This window comes from Oncorhynchus kisutch, linkage group LG18 (assembly GCF_002021735.2).
Source record: "Oncorhynchus kisutch isolate 150728-3 linkage group LG18, Okis_V2, whole genome shotgun sequence".
Lineage (NCBI taxonomy): Eukaryota > Metazoa > Chordata > Actinopteri > Salmoniformes > Salmonidae > Oncorhynchus > Oncorhynchus kisutch.
In genome coordinates this window covers 58,780,504-58,796,109 of record NC_034191.2, presented here as the reverse complement: position 1 = coordinate 58,796,109, position 15,606 = coordinate 58,780,504, and the positions used below count along the sequence as shown (strand labels likewise).

At 43.1% G+C, this 15,606-nt stretch overlaps 1 protein-coding gene across 3 annotated transcripts in view; it reads left to right on the top strand.

Moving 5' to 3' along the window:
- The window catches only part of LOC109908714 (partitioning defective 3 homolog), a 536,862-nt gene that overhangs the window by 170,496 nt on the left and 350,760 nt on the right, over positions 1 to 15,606 (top strand). For all 3 annotated transcript variants that reach the window (XM_031796385.1, XM_031796386.1, XM_031796384.1), the window contains exon 3: positions 8,312 to 8,498. In XM_031796385.1, the coding sequence (XP_031652245.1) occupies positions 8,312 to 8,498 (187 nt within the window). The remainder of the gene's footprint in view (positions 1 to 8,311; positions 8,499 to 15,606) is intronic.

Here is a 15,606-nt window from a genome sequence, read left to right as displayed (position 1 = left end):
TTTAACCTACAGACAAATTCCAAGGTATTTACACGAAAGCTGTTGTATTTGACTGTGTCTGATGTTTCCTGTGTTATAGCTTTCCACATCCTTGCCCTATAGAAAAGATACTGCCTAAATCTTTGGCCAAAGCAAGGGGAGATTTACATTGGTGTAGTGTAGATGCTATTGTTCCATAGCATTAGGATTGACATGAGCTCCTTGCTACAGCCTTCAGAGTGTAGGCTAAGTATAATACATGGGAGCGGGAGGCTAATCTTCTAAGAATTAGTTGATTAGCTGTAGTTGTGTGATGAACAGAACAGCCAAACACATCCCATTGAAAACCTCTTGGCAGAACCAGCATCCAGCCTTCCAATCTACAATTCTTTCTTTCTCTCTCTCTCGTATCTATTGTCTCTCGGTCTCTGACACTCTCTGTCGCGATATCTATTCTAGTTTTTCCTCTGTCTCTCTCTTTTTCTCTATCTTTATCTCTCTATTTCTGGCTATTTCTCCCTCTCTGTCTCTCTGTCTCAATTTCTATTCTCTCTTCTCGCTCTCTGCCATAGCTCCAACAGACCAGTGCTTACTGGCAGATAGTCAGGCATCTCTGAGCATGCCAGTTTTCCTTCCTTCCTTATCCTCACAACCAAATATGTTTGTGTGTTTGCCAGTGTAGGCTCCTCAGAGGAGGAAGGGGAGGACATTAAAAAGGCTATCCTTTTAAACTATACTAAATAAATTCCCGTCACCAAAAAATGTATTATAACACACTGTTTTGCAATGAAGGTCTACAGTAGCCTCAACAGCACTCTGTAGGGTAGCACCATGGTGTAGCCGGGGGACAGCTACACTCTACAAAGCAAATGTATTACAAATAAAGAACTGACCACATTTACATACACTACCATTCAGAAGTTATGGGGTCACTTAGAAATGTCCTTGTTTTACATGAAAACATATATGAAATGAGTTGCAAGAGGAATAGGAAATATAGTCAAGACTTGACAAGTTTATAAATAATGATTTTTAATTGAAATAATAATTGTGTCCTTCCAACTTTACTTTCGTCAAAGAATCCTCCATTTGCAGCAATTACAGCCTTGCAGACCTTTGACATTCTAGTTGTCAATTTGTTGAGGTAATCTGAAGAGATTACACCCCATGCCTGAAGCACCTCCCACAAGTTGGTTTGGCTTGATGGGCACGTATGTCCATACGGTCAAGCTGCTCCCACAACAGCTCAATAAGGTTGAGATCCAGTGACTATGCTGGCCACTCCATTATAGACAGAATACCAGCTGACTGCTTATTTCCTAAATAGTTCTTGCACAGTTTGGAGTTATGCTTTGGGTCATTGTCCTGTTGTAGGAGGAAATTGGCTCAAATTAAGCGCCATCCACAGGGTATGGCATGGCGTTGCAAAATGGAGTGATAGCCTTCCTTCTTCAAGATCCATTTTACCCTGTACAAATCTCCCACTTTACCACCACCAAAGCACCCCAGACCATCACATTGCCTCCACCATGCTTGACAGATGGCATAAAGCACTCCTCCAGCATCTTTTCATTTTTTCTGCATCTCACGAATGTTCTACTTTGTGATCCGAACACCTCAAACTTAGATTTGTATGTCCATAAAACTTTTTTTTCAGTCTTCCTCTGTCCAGTGTCTGTGTTATTTTGCCCATCTTAATCTTTTATTTTTATTGGCCAGTCTGAGATATGGCTTTTTCTTTGCCTCTCTGCCTAGAAGGCCAGCATCCCGGAGTCGCCTCTTCACTGTAGACCTTGAGAGGGGTACTATTTAATGAGCTGCCAGTTGAGAATTTGTGAGACGTCTGTTTCTCAAACTAGACACTCTAATGTACTTGTCCTCTTGCTCAGTTGTGCACCGAGGCTTCCCACTCCACTTTCTATTCTGGTTAGGGCCAGTTCGCGCTGTTCTGTGCAGGGAGTAGTACACAGCATTGTACAAGATCTTCAGTTTCTTGGCAATTTCTCACACGGAGTAGCCTTCATTTCTCAGAACAACAAAAAATCTGCCGTTTCCAGGTACAATAGTAATTTACAACATTAGCAAAGTCTACACAGTTTCTGATAAATTTGATGTTATTTTTTCAAAAACACAGACATTTCTAAGTGACCCCAAACTTTTGAACGGTAGTGTACATATTCAGACCTTTGGCAGCGATTACAGCATCAAGTCTTCTTGGGTATGACACTACAAGCTTGGCACACATGTATTTGGCGGGTTTCTCCCATTCTTCTCTGCAGATACTCTCAAGCTTTGTCAGATAGAATATAGGGAGCATTGCAGGGTTCAAGTCCGGGCTCTTGCTAGGCCCCTCAAGGACATTCAGAGACTTGTCCCGAAGCCACTCCTACATTGTCTTGGCTATGTGTTTAGGGTTGTTGTCCTTTGGGAAGGTGAAACTTCGTCCCCAGTCTGAGGTCCTGAGCGCTCTGGAGCAGATTTTCATCAATAAAATGTATCTAATAGCCATGTAATCTCCATAGATGGGTTTCCAAGTAGCCACACACAAGCTTAGATCTCCCTGCACAATGCCAACCATTGGATTCTGGAGCAGTGGAAACACGTTCTCTGGAATAATGAATCACACTTCACCATCTGCTAGTCCGACAGACAAACCTGTGTTAGGCGGATGTTAGGAGAACGCTACCTCCCCCGATGCATAGTACCCATCTGTAAAGTTTGGTGGAGGAGGAATGATGGTCTTGGGCTGTATTTCATGGTTTGGGCAAGGCCGCTTAGTTCCAGTGAAGGGAAATCTTAACACTACAGCATACAATGACATTCTAGATAATTCTGTGCTTCGAACTTGATGATGACAGTTTGGGGAAGGCCCTTAACCGTTTCAGCATGTCCCTGTGCACAAATCAAGGTCCATACAAGAAATGGTTTGTCAAGATTGGTGTGGAAGAACTTGACTGGCCTGCACAGAGCCCTGACCTCAACTCCATCAAACACCTTTGGGATGAATTGGAGTGCGATGGGACAAGGAAATCCCATCCGGCCAAACCCTCCCCTAACCCGGACGATGCAGGGCCAATTGGGTGTCGCCTCATGGGTGTCACGGCCAGCTGTGACACAACCTGGGATCGAACCCAGTGCTTTAGACCGCTGCGCCACTCAGGAGGCCCTCAGCTAGCTAGTTTAGCCTTATCAATCACCCGGCTCAAACAGAGAGGGATGCTATGTTACCTAGCTGGCAATGGCTATTCAACACTGGATAGCCATAGCCAAGTGAAACAGGTGTACACATACCTGAATTTGTCCAATAGAAACTCTTGTATGTAACTGTTGGACTGATGATTATACCCTAGATCAGCTAGATGCAGGCAAGATTGTGCAAGGCTCTATCAAATGTGTCAATGTCTGTCACCTTGATTCCTCAAATTTCTCTTGATCTGTGCACCTACGTTCTAAACTTTCATTCATAGGCTAGGTTTTAGCAACCTCATGATGGGTATAGGAAAACATGTTGTATTATGTAGTAGCCTAAACCTATCGACATTACATTGAGCTGGGTGAATAGAATATGAATGACATTCATCCAATATGCTGTAATAGAAATAAGGACATGCTCATAAAAAATATAATTGTCCTCCCTCATCTTAAATGGCACCATCCGCCACTGGTGTGTGTGCGTGTGCGTGCGTGTGTAAATGCATACATGTGTTCCTGTTTGAGTGTGTGACAGAGACAGAAAAGGGAAACAGAAATGTTGAAACTTCATTACTGTTCGCAAAACAATGTCCATTACAGGCTAGAACATTTTACAATGCAAGAAGATACTGGTAGCTTCCAGCTTTGTAGGCTAACTTTCCTTGCTAGTTTACAGCTGAAGCCAACATCAATTCACCCCCCCCCCCCCCGTTGTTTGTGACAATATTCAAACCATAACGCAAAATATACTAATTTCAAAGCTGATTGCCACCAAAACCGTATTAATTCACTTAATCAGTCTGTCCCAAAGATGATGTATTGCCTCAGTGACCTGACTCTGTGTGTATAGAGTGTTGACGGGCTGTCCCCCCCCCTCTTTCTTCATGAAATATATCATTACTGGTTAAAGAGAGAGCGCACACTTTTATAAAATAAGCTACTTCTATGCAAATGTTGTTGATCGGTATAATACAATAACTCTCACATGGAACGGAAATATATTGTTTATCATCTGTAGCCCCATGAGATCAGCCAAATCAAGCTCAATAACTCAGTGCATGCACACACTCCTAATGCATATGCATTCACCTGCATTGTGAATAAGCCTAAGCTACATTTTGATGTACCCAGTTTATCAATAGACTAAAGATCTACCATTTAAATATATACAGTACCAGTCATAAGTTTGGACACCTACTCATTAAAGAGTTTTTCTTTATTTTTACTATTTTCTACATTGTAGAGTAATAGAGAAGAAATGAACACTATGAAATAATACATATGGAATCATGTAGAACCAAAAAAAGTGTTAAACAAATTAAAATATATTTTATAGATTATTCAAAGGAGCCACCCTTTGTCTTGATGACAGCTTTGCACATTATAGGCGTTCTCTCAACCAGCTTCATGAGGTAGTCACCTGGAATGCATTTCAAGTAACAGGTGTGACTTGTAAAAAGTTAATTTGAGGCCTAGCGTCGTCCGGGTTAGGGAGGGTTTGGCCCGGCAGGGATATCCTTGTCTCATCGCTCACTAGCGACTCCTGTGGAAAAAAATAAGGAATTTCTTTCCTTAATGCGTTTGAGCCAATCAGTTGTGTTGTGACAAGGTAGGGTTGGTATACAGAAGATAACTCTATATGGTAAAATACCAAGTCCATATTATGGCAAGAACAGCTCATAAAAGCAAAGAGAATCGACAGTCCATCATTGCTTTAAGACATGAAGGTCAGTCAATCAGGAACATTTCAAGATCTTTGAAAGTTTCTTCAAGTGCAGTCGCAAAAGCCGTCAAGAGCTATGATGAAACTGGCTCTCATGAGGACAGCCACAGGAAAGGAAGACCCAGAGTTACCTCTGATGCAGATGATAAGTTCATTAGATTTACCAACCTTAGAAATCACAGAGTTCAAGTAACAGACCTGTCTCAACATCAACTGTTCAGAGGAGACTGTGTGAATCAGGCCTTCATGGTCGAATTTCTGCAAAGAAACCACACTAAAGGACACCGATAATAAGAAGAGACTTGCTTGGGCCAAGAAACACAAGCAATGGACATTATACCGGTGGAAATCTGTCCAGCAACCGTCGTGTCTTTGTGAGACGCAGAGTAGGTAAACTGATGATCTCCGGATGTGTGGTTCCCACCGTGAAACGTGGAGGAGGAGGTGTGGTGGTGTGGGGTTGCTTTACTGGTGACACTGTCAGTGATTTATTTAGAATTCAAGGCACACTTAACCAGCATGGCTACCACAGCATTCTGCAGTGATATGCCATCCCAGCTGGGTGGCACTTAGTGGGACTATCATTTGTTTTACAGGACAATGACCCAACCCACACATCCAGGCTGTGTAAGGGCTATTTGACCAAGAAGGAGAGTGATGAAGTCCTGCATCAGATGATCTGGCCTCCACATTCACCTGACCTACACCCAATTGAGATGGTTTGGGATGAGTTGGACCGCCGAGTGAAGGAAAAGCAGCCAACAAGTGCTCAGCATATGTGGGAATTCCTTCAAGACTGTTGCATTCCAGGTGAAGCTGGTTGAGAGAATGCCAAGAGAGTGCAAAGCTGTCATCAAGGCGATGGGTGGCAACTTTGAAGAATCTAAAATATATTTATATTTGTTTAACAGTTTTTTGGTCACTACATGATTCCATATATGTTAATTTATAGTTTTGATGTCTTCTCTATTATTCTACAATGTAGAAAATTGTAAAAATAAAGAATGACTAGGTGTGTCCAAACTTTTGACTGGTACTGTATACACATTTGAAGTCGGGAGTTTACATACACCTTAGCCAACCACATTTAAACTCTGTTTTTCACAATTCCTGACATTTAATCCTCGTACAAATTCCCTGTCTCAGGTCAGTTAGGATCACCACTTTATTTGAAGTATGTGAAAATGGTAGAGAGAATGATTTATTTCAACTTTTATTTCTTTCATCACTTTCCCATTGGGTCAGACATTTACATACACTCAATTACTATTTGGTAGCATTGGCTTTAAATTGTTTAACTTGGTTCAAACATTTTGGGTAGCCTTCCACAAGCTTCCCACAATAGGTTGGGTAAATTTTGGCCCATTCCTCCTGACAGATCTGGTGTAACTGAGTCAGGTTTGTAGGCCTCCTTGCTCTCACATACCTTTTCAGTTCTGCCCATACATTTTCTATGACATTGAGGTCAGGGCTTTGTGATGGCCACTCCAATATCTTGACTTTGTTGTCCTTAAGCCATTTTGCCACAACTTTGGAAGTGCGCTTGGGGTCATTGTCCATTTGGAAGACCCATTTGCGACCAAGCTTTAACTTCCTGACTCATGTCTTGATATGGTGCTTCAATATATCCACCACATTTTCCTGCCTCATGATACCATCTATTTTGTGAAGTGCACCAGTCCCTACTGCAGTAAAGCTGCCACCCCCGTGCTTCACGGTTGGGATGGTGTTCTTAGGATTGCAGCCTCCCCCTTTTTTCTCCAAACATAACAATGGTCATTATGGTCAAACGGTTCTATTTTTGTTTCATCAGACCAGAGGACATTTCTCCAAAAAGTATGATATTTTTCCCCATGTGCTGTTGCAAACCATAGTCTGACTTTTTTCAGTCTGTTTTGGAGCAGTGGCTTCTTCCTTGCTGAGCTGCCTTTCAGGTTATGTCGATATTGGACTCTTTTTTTTCTGTGGATATGGATACTTTTGTACCTGTTTCCTCCAGCATCTTCACAGGGTCCTTTCCTGTTGTTCTGGGATTGATTTGCACTTTTTGCACCAAAGTACGTTCATCTCTAGGAGACAGAACGCGTCTTCTTCCTGAGCGGTATGACGGCTGTGTGGTCCCATGGTGTTTATACTTGCGTTCTATATTTTGTACAGAAATTGGCTGATTTCTTTTGATTTTCCCATGATGTCAAGCAAAGAGGCACTGAGTTTGAAGGTAGACCTTGAAATACATCCACAGGTACACCTCCAATTGACTCAAATTATGTCAATTAGCCAATCAGAAGCTTCTGAAGCCATGACATAATTTTCTTTATTTTTCCAAGCTTATTAAAATGCACAGTCAATTTAGGCACAGTGAATTATAAGTTAAATAATTTGTCTGTAAACAATTGATGGAAAAATTACTTGTGTCATACACAAAGTAATTGTCCTAACTGACTTGCCAAAACTATAGTTTGTTAACAAGAAATTTGTGGAGTGGTTGAAAAATGAGTTTCAATGACTGAAACCTTAGTGTATGTAAACTTCCGACTTCAACTGTATTATCTGTATTTTTTTTTAATATATCTTTTTTTAAGTCAGTTGGGTTAAGGGGGGGAAAGTAAAGTGTGAGTGTTAGTTCACGAAGGGTCGGGGTGCGAGGGGGGTGCTGTGGGATTATTTTTGAAGAGGTAGGGTTTCAGATGTTTTCGGGAAGATAGGCAGGAACTCTGCTGTCCTAGCTTCAGGTGGAAGCTGGTTTCACCATCGTCTGATTGTAGAATTCATGAATTAGTGCATACATGGCTGTCTCTGAAAATGTTGAGGTACATTTTTTTTAAGGTAATGATAATGATCTCAAAAGATGCCCAATGATTGAACATAGCAGTAGCTGCATGTATCTGTCTGGATCAAGTGCCGTTCTTTGACTTTGGCTAATATGCCTTCTTGTTTTCCTCTGGTATCGTGATGGAATCGTGACACCAAACTGGTTTCGAAGTAGAAATTCTGTTATCGTAACAACCCTACTCAGTATAAACCATGCCTGTGAGTTGAGCCTTGTTGTAGCAGGCATCGTGTGTTGGCTAGGTCACCGTGGCGATGGTCTGTGTGTGAGAATGCGGTAATAATGGGATGTAGATGCTCTTTGTGCTCTGCCTCTCTGCCCAGTAACCACGAATACATGGCAACACAGCATTTTTATGGAAATGGGACAGCTGCCCACTGAGTTGCTGGACATGGGTAGTCAACTAGCAGTACTGTAAATGTGTGTGTGTGTACATATGTGTTTACATGTGCTCGCGAGTTAGCATACATGTTTGTGTTTTGCTTCAGGTGTGCATCAGCTTCTCTCTCTCGCTCTCTCCTTATCTAACCTATCCTCTCTCTCTCTCTCCTTATTTAACCTATCCTCTCTCTACCCTCTTTCTCCAGCTGGTGGCAGTGTATGAGGAGCAGGACCCTCACCATGGAGGCGATGGCACCAGTGCCAGCTCAACGGGCACACAGAGCCCTGACCCCTTCACTGCCGTCGCAGAGCTCAACTCCAGCAACATGTCCGCCTTCCAGCCCTACCAGACCAGCAGCGAGATAGAGGTTACCCCCTCCGCCCTGCGCAGCAGTAAGTGTCAGACTAGTGGTACTTTAGTTTGCCACTTGGCCATTAAGTGCTCTAGTGTGTCACAGCTATTGAAGACATGTATCTGTAAGAAAGAAGAGAGGAAACACTCTTGACCAATCAGCCCTGAATAAATCTGTTTTTTATATAGTTTAGTGAAGTTTTTTAAGAGTCAGTTAGAGTTGTGTCCAGGGAGTGGCTTTGCGGTGAGCGAGCTGGGCAGGTGGTATCGTCCAGGGGACTGTGGCTGTACCATCCACTCAATCATGCATGATGATGGGGGAGAAACAGACTGGGTCTCTGATTAACACTGACAGCTGAACCTGGGGGTCACCACACACACACACACACACACACACACACACACACACACACACACACACACACACACACACACACACACACACACACACACACACACAGAGGCACAGACACCCAGTACCATAACATTTGCCTCCATCCCTCAACTCCACCCTTTTCTACAGGTCGGACTTAGATACATAACACGCTGCTCAAGTTTTTGGGGTTTGCCTGTTTTGCATGTTATTTTGGCATTACTACGTGTCACATATCATTGCAAACAATGTAAAAGAATATATATATACACTGGGACAAAGAAGTATTTAGTTAGCCACCAATTGTTCAAGTTTTCCCACTTAAAAAGATGAGAGAGGCCCGTAATTTTCATCATAGGTACACTTCAACTATGACAGACAAAACGAGGGAAAAAAATCCAGAAAATCACATTGTAGGATTTTAAATTTATTTATTTGCAAAATATGGTGGAAAATAAGTATTGAATAAAGTCTACTGGCAAATCCTTTTTAATCCTTGTCATATGAAGAGGAATAATGAAGACAAACTATAGATAAAACGTATCGGCCATTGGACATAAACATTACACAACTATTTGGAGATCGCAAATTCAACAATGAGTGGTTTGTAAGGAATCGGTGACAGTGGCAAACTGCAAGCTTTGCAACTGGGAAGTCGGGAATAAACAGATCAAACTGAGAAAATACGCTTTGAAAGGTCATTCAACTCAGATTTGTAAATCCGGCACCTCTCTATTTGATGAGAAAATTTGCCCACGAAGGACCGCCGCGCCACTTTCCTGTTCAAGCACATCACAACAACGTGAGTCCAAAAATGTCTTGTGCTGCTTCATAAATGATGTAGGATGCCAGAGATCTGTATCCCGTAGCTAAGAAAGTAATACTAAGTATATGTTGTGTGGTAACCTGTTGGTAGCCCATGTGCCTCACCCGGATAATTTGGACTATTTTCATCAACGCGGTATTGTAAACACATCGTTCCTGGCCGGTGTGTGTTGATTTACTAACTTTTTTGTACAGCTTTGACAGTGCTACTGATAGTAGTGTTGGCGCTTGGCTTGCACGTGCAAATTCAGGACAAAAAAACAACCATTCTATAATAGAATTGTGTTATTTGACATGACAAATTAAAAGCTTATTTAACGCATCAAATAGTGTTATATGACGTGTATCCTTTTTGACACACAAATACCCAAACTGCGTTCAATGTGCCTCACCCTAATAATTTGGTGTATTTTCACCTCTTAATTTTGCCTACTGTTCTAACTCGGTGGTGCACATGTAGCCTATAACCTGTTTTAGAGAAATGTAATCATTGAATATTGTAAGAGCTTTCATTGTCTGTTTGTATGCCCCCTTTATTTATCCTACGATTCTGACTTGTTGTACAGGTAGTACAATTGTAAGAACGGCCCTTGTTCTGAATTCTGTCGCTGTACATTTCAGAAGTGCTGAACAAATAATTATATTGACTACGTCCGTCCTAGCTCGCTCATTAATGTCTTAATCGGAATTACGGATTGCCTCTTATCCGCTTGTCGTCACCTTATGCCATAGTTTGTACATCTCAATAGTCAGTAGAAACCACATTTGTTTAAGCAAGTCAGACATATCAGATATGCTTTTTTTAAAGGCGGCGAATGAGGCTGAATGAACTGTTTCGCTGCCAGACAAGGCTCCGCTGAAAGCCAGGTGTAGCAGTGTTAAGGTGTTGGGACTGCTGTTGGGACTCTGTAGTTCCTAACAGTTTGTGGGCACCGTTTGTCACCGTTACAGTGCAATTCATCTATTATTTAGTGTTGTGTAGTGGCTTTGCTGGCATGCATCCCACATGTTTTTGTTTTTCCCCAACAAGATTTACATGCTAAAATCACCACTGATTGTAACAGAGAAAAGCGCAATAACGATAGGAAAGGAATCAGAACGTGTTTGCAGACAGATATCTTCAAAGAAACATGGTCTATCACCCTCTCCCTCCTTTTTCCCCAACAAACACAAACCTCAAACAGACACAAACACAAACCTCAAACAGACACAAACACAAACCTTAAACAGACACCAACACAAACCTCAGACAGACACCAACACAAACCTCAGACAGACACCAACACAAACCTCAGACAGACACCAACACAAACCTCAATCAGACACCAACACAAACCTCAATCAGACACCAACACAAACCTCAGACAGACACCAACACAAACCTCAGACAGACACCAACACAAACCTCAATCAGACACCAACACAAACCTCAATCAGACACCAACACAAACCTCAATCAGACACCAACACAAACCTCAGACAGACACCAACACAAACCTCAGACAGACACCAACACAAACCTCAGACAGACACCAACACAAACCTCAATCAGACACCAACACAAACCTCAATCAGACACCAACACAAACCTAAATCAGACACCAACCCAAACCTCAATCATTCACCAACACAAACCTCAGACAGACACCAACACAACAGATGCCTCCCATGTTACTGGGTCTCTCCTTTGAACCAGTGATGTGGTGTTATTGTTTCTTCCACAATGCTATCTCACAGGGAGGTCTGGTACTGTACACAGCCCTCCGATGGGACTGCAGATTCTCCCCTCCCTTGGTTTTTATGAGCCATTGTGTATTGGAGGACTCTCTACCCCCTACTGAAACAGGTGTGCGTGTGTGTGTGTGTGCGTGCGTGTGTGTGGGTGTGCGTGCGTGCGTGTGTGCGCGTGCACGTCCATGCGTGTGTGTAAACTTCCAATCCTCGCGACCGTCGTTTTGGAATAATAGTACACCGCCTTCCAACAATCATAGCAGCAGGTATCCTGTTTTAAAGTGAACACTTTACGATTGTGTTTTATTGACAAAGTAAAGGAAGGTCATGTGCTGTTATATCTCGTCGGTTTGTTGCCCATCCCACTTTAGTTGATACACGTCTCACCACTATAAAACATTGGATGTGTCCCGAATTGCACCCTGCTCCCAATACAGTGCACTCCTTTTGAAGAGTTGTGCACTATAGGAATAGAGCGCTATTTGGTATGCACCCAGTGTATACTATAGAGAACGAAAGCCACGCTCTCTCGTCCTCCCTCCCCTTCCTGTCTCACACATTTAAATGAGTGGTACACCAGCTACAAATTAGCTCTGGGACTAAGTTACAGAGTTTGCCCTCAATTGCCGAGTTGATTACCGTCTAAGACTGCACTTTCACTCTCATCCCCCGGTCCCATTGTGATAGAGCAGTAATATACTGCACAGCCTAATTAGACTCTGTGGATTGTTTGTGGTGGGAGTGTGAGTGTTTTTCTGTTTGCGTGTGTGTTCTGTTGTTATGCTTGTGTGTGATTGGCTGGACAGACAGATGGACGAACGCAGAATGCAGCCTGCGTCCCTTTTAAGAGGAGCGAAGCAGCAAATTACCGGCGGCGATAACACAAATCAGACATCAGAGTAGCACTGCCGGGCGGGCAGCTGTGCTGTGAAGCATAGCATTATAGATATGTGAAATAATCATCTTCAGAATCGTATTGATTGTTTTTCTCCCTCTCGTTCCGCCATCTCGCCCACCTCGGCAGCTCGTTTTAGATTTCCAAGCCGAAGGAAGCCGCGGAGGTCAGACTGTTAATAATTGGCTTGCCGATGAGATGTAAATTGCAATAATGAATGTAATTTGCCTGGTAATTATATGGATGGAGGTCCATTTCACTTGCTGCACATGAAAGAATAATCCTGCGGATAGAAAAAGAAACTGTAGCTATAAAATTGAAGAACGAAAACTAGCTTGGAATCCTAATGAACATTTTTCTTCACTTTGGGTTCTTTCGGCCTTGTTGATGCTTGCTAAGATCTGTACATTTCATGAACCCTATCCATATGAGTTGCATAAACTCTCTAGATGAGTTTGTAAACAGTAATGTACATTTTGGATTACCCAAACTCAGTAACGTAATCTGATTACTTTAATCTGATTACTTTCTCCTTAAGAGGCATTAGAGGAAGACAAAAAGGATCCATCAAACTCGTTTGGTGTGTCATCATAGTGGTCTCTGAATTGTGGTCAGACTTGCTCAGGTGGAACAAACTTAAACTTGCGGCTTTTTTCAATGCTGAATTGAATACCATTGAGAAAACATAAAGGTGCCATAATAATTTTTTTTGCAAACAACCTTTCAAAATTTTAAGGTAATCCAAGAAGTAGTCATCTAGTTTTTCAAACGGATCTGTAATCTGATTACCTTCTTTTTGTTTGGTCACTTAACTGATTACAGTTAGTTTTTTTGTAATCAGATTACATGTAACAGATTACATGGACATTATTACTCATCTAGATACAACCCTGTCCAGGGCCTGATGTTGAGGTATCAATGGACCGGTTGGCAAAGATAGAGGTGGTGGTAGTGTGTTTAAACCCTGAGCTGAGGAATTGTGCAGACGCTACAGTGCTACAATGGAAAGATGCCCTGTCCAGTTGGGCAATGGTGGTATGAAGGACCGAGGCACTTATCAGAGGTGCCCGTACCATGCCTCAGGTGCTGCACCCTGGGACACTGACTCCAATACTTCTCCTTCTCCAGAACTCCCTCCTGGACCTCTGCTCTGGCCTGATTATCCATCAAACCTACAGTACCTACAGCAAGAGCTGCTCTACCTCTATCAAACCCATATCCCCTCACCCCATCCTGTTCAGAGGCCGCTGATGACACCTTTTGTGTGTAACGGGAAAAACAAACCAACCAGCCACTTAGGTGGTACTTATCTGCCAGCTATGCTGAAAGTGGAGTGCTCTCCCTTTGAGCACAGCCCCCATCCATCCCACTGCACATCAACCCACTGAAAGTACACAGACCTTGTTTTAAAACAAAACTACCACAACAGGAGATATGAGTGAAGCCAGTGACATATTATGATTGGCCCCCTGCTGGGTGTAATCCTGTTGTGATTCAACCCACTCAGGGATATCTCCTGTTTGGCCACCAGTTGGGCAATCAGCAGTAGGGAAGCAGGTTCCTGTCTGGTTGGTTGGCTGTTGGCTGGTGCGCTCTCTCCCTACTTCTAATTGGTCAGGAATATGCCCCCACTGAATCACTGTGGTAATTACTTTATTCTTGCTATGTAACTACTATCTATATATATATATATATATGGCACCATGTTCCCGATATAGGGCCCTGGTCAAAAGTAGTGCATTATATAGGGAATAGGGTGCAATTTGGGACACTAACAATGTACTGTACAGCAACTCTGACAACAATCACTGCAACAGCAGGAACTCTATGTTGTAGCATTGATCCGTGTCTGTGAATTTTTGTCTATATAAACTCAGCAAAAAAAAGAAATGTCCCTCTTTCAGGACCCAAATAACTTCACAAATCTTAATTGAAAAGAGTTTAAACTCTGTTTCCCATCCTTGTTCAGTGAACCAAAAACAATTAATGAACTTGCACCTGTGGAACAGTCGTTAATACTAACAGCTTACATGCAATTCAGGTCACAGTTATGACAACGTAAAGAGGCCTTTCTACTGAAACACCAAAAGAAAGATTCCCAGGGTCCCTGCTCATCTGCGTGAATGTGCCTTAGGCATGCTGCAAGGAGGCATGAGGACTACAGATGTGGCCAGGGCAATAGATTGCAATGTCCGTACTGTGAGACGCCTAAGACAGCGCTACAGGGAGACAGGACGGACAGCTGATCATCCTCGTAGTGGCAGACCATGTGTAAAAACACCTGCACAGGATCGGTACATCCGAACATCACACCTGCGGGACAGGTACAGGTTGGCAACAACAACTGCCCAAGTTACTCTAGGAACGCACAATCTCTCCATCAGTGCTCAGGCTGTCCGCAATAGGCTGGACTGAGGGCTTGTAGGCCTGTTGTAAGGCAGGTCCTCACCAGACATCACCGGCAACAACGTCGCCTATGGGCACAAACCCACAGTTGCTGGATCAGACAGGACTGGTAAAAAGTGCTCTTCACTGATGAGTCGCGGTTTTGTCTCACCAGGGGTGATGGTCGGATTCGCGTTTATCGTCGAAGGAATGAGCGTTACACCGAGGCCTGTACTCTGGAGCAGGATCGATTTGGAGGTGGGGGGTCCGTCATGGTCTGGGATGGTGTGTCACAGCATCATCGGACTGAGCTTGTTGTCATTGCAGGCAATCTCAACGCTGTGCGTTACAGGGAAGACATGCTCCTCATGTGGTACCCTTCCTGCAGGCTCATCCTGACATGACTCTCCAGCATGACAATGCCACCAGCTATACTGCTCGTTCTGTGCGTGATTTCCTGTAAAACAAGAATGTCAGTGTTCTGCCATGGCCAGCGAAGAGCCCGGATCTCAATCCCATTGAGCATGTCTGGGACCTGTTGGATGGGAGGGTGAGGGCTAGGGCCATTCCCTCCAGAAATGTCTGGGAACTTGCAGGTGCCTTGGTGGAAGAGTTGGGTAACATCTCATGGTCAGAACTGGCAAATCTGGTGCAGTCCATGCGGAGGAGATGCACTGCAGTACTTAATGCAGCTGGTGGCCACACCAGATACTGACTGTTACTTTTGAATTTGACCCCCCCCCCCCCCCCTTTGTTCAAAGACACATTATTCAGTTTCTGTTAGTCACATGTCTGTGGAACTTGTTCAGTTTATGTCTCAGCTGTTGAGTCTTGTTATGTTCATACAAATATTTACACACGTTAAGTTTGCTGAAAGTTAACGCAGTTGACAGTGAGAGGACATTTCTTTTTTTGCTGAGTTTAGTTATGTCTTAGAAGT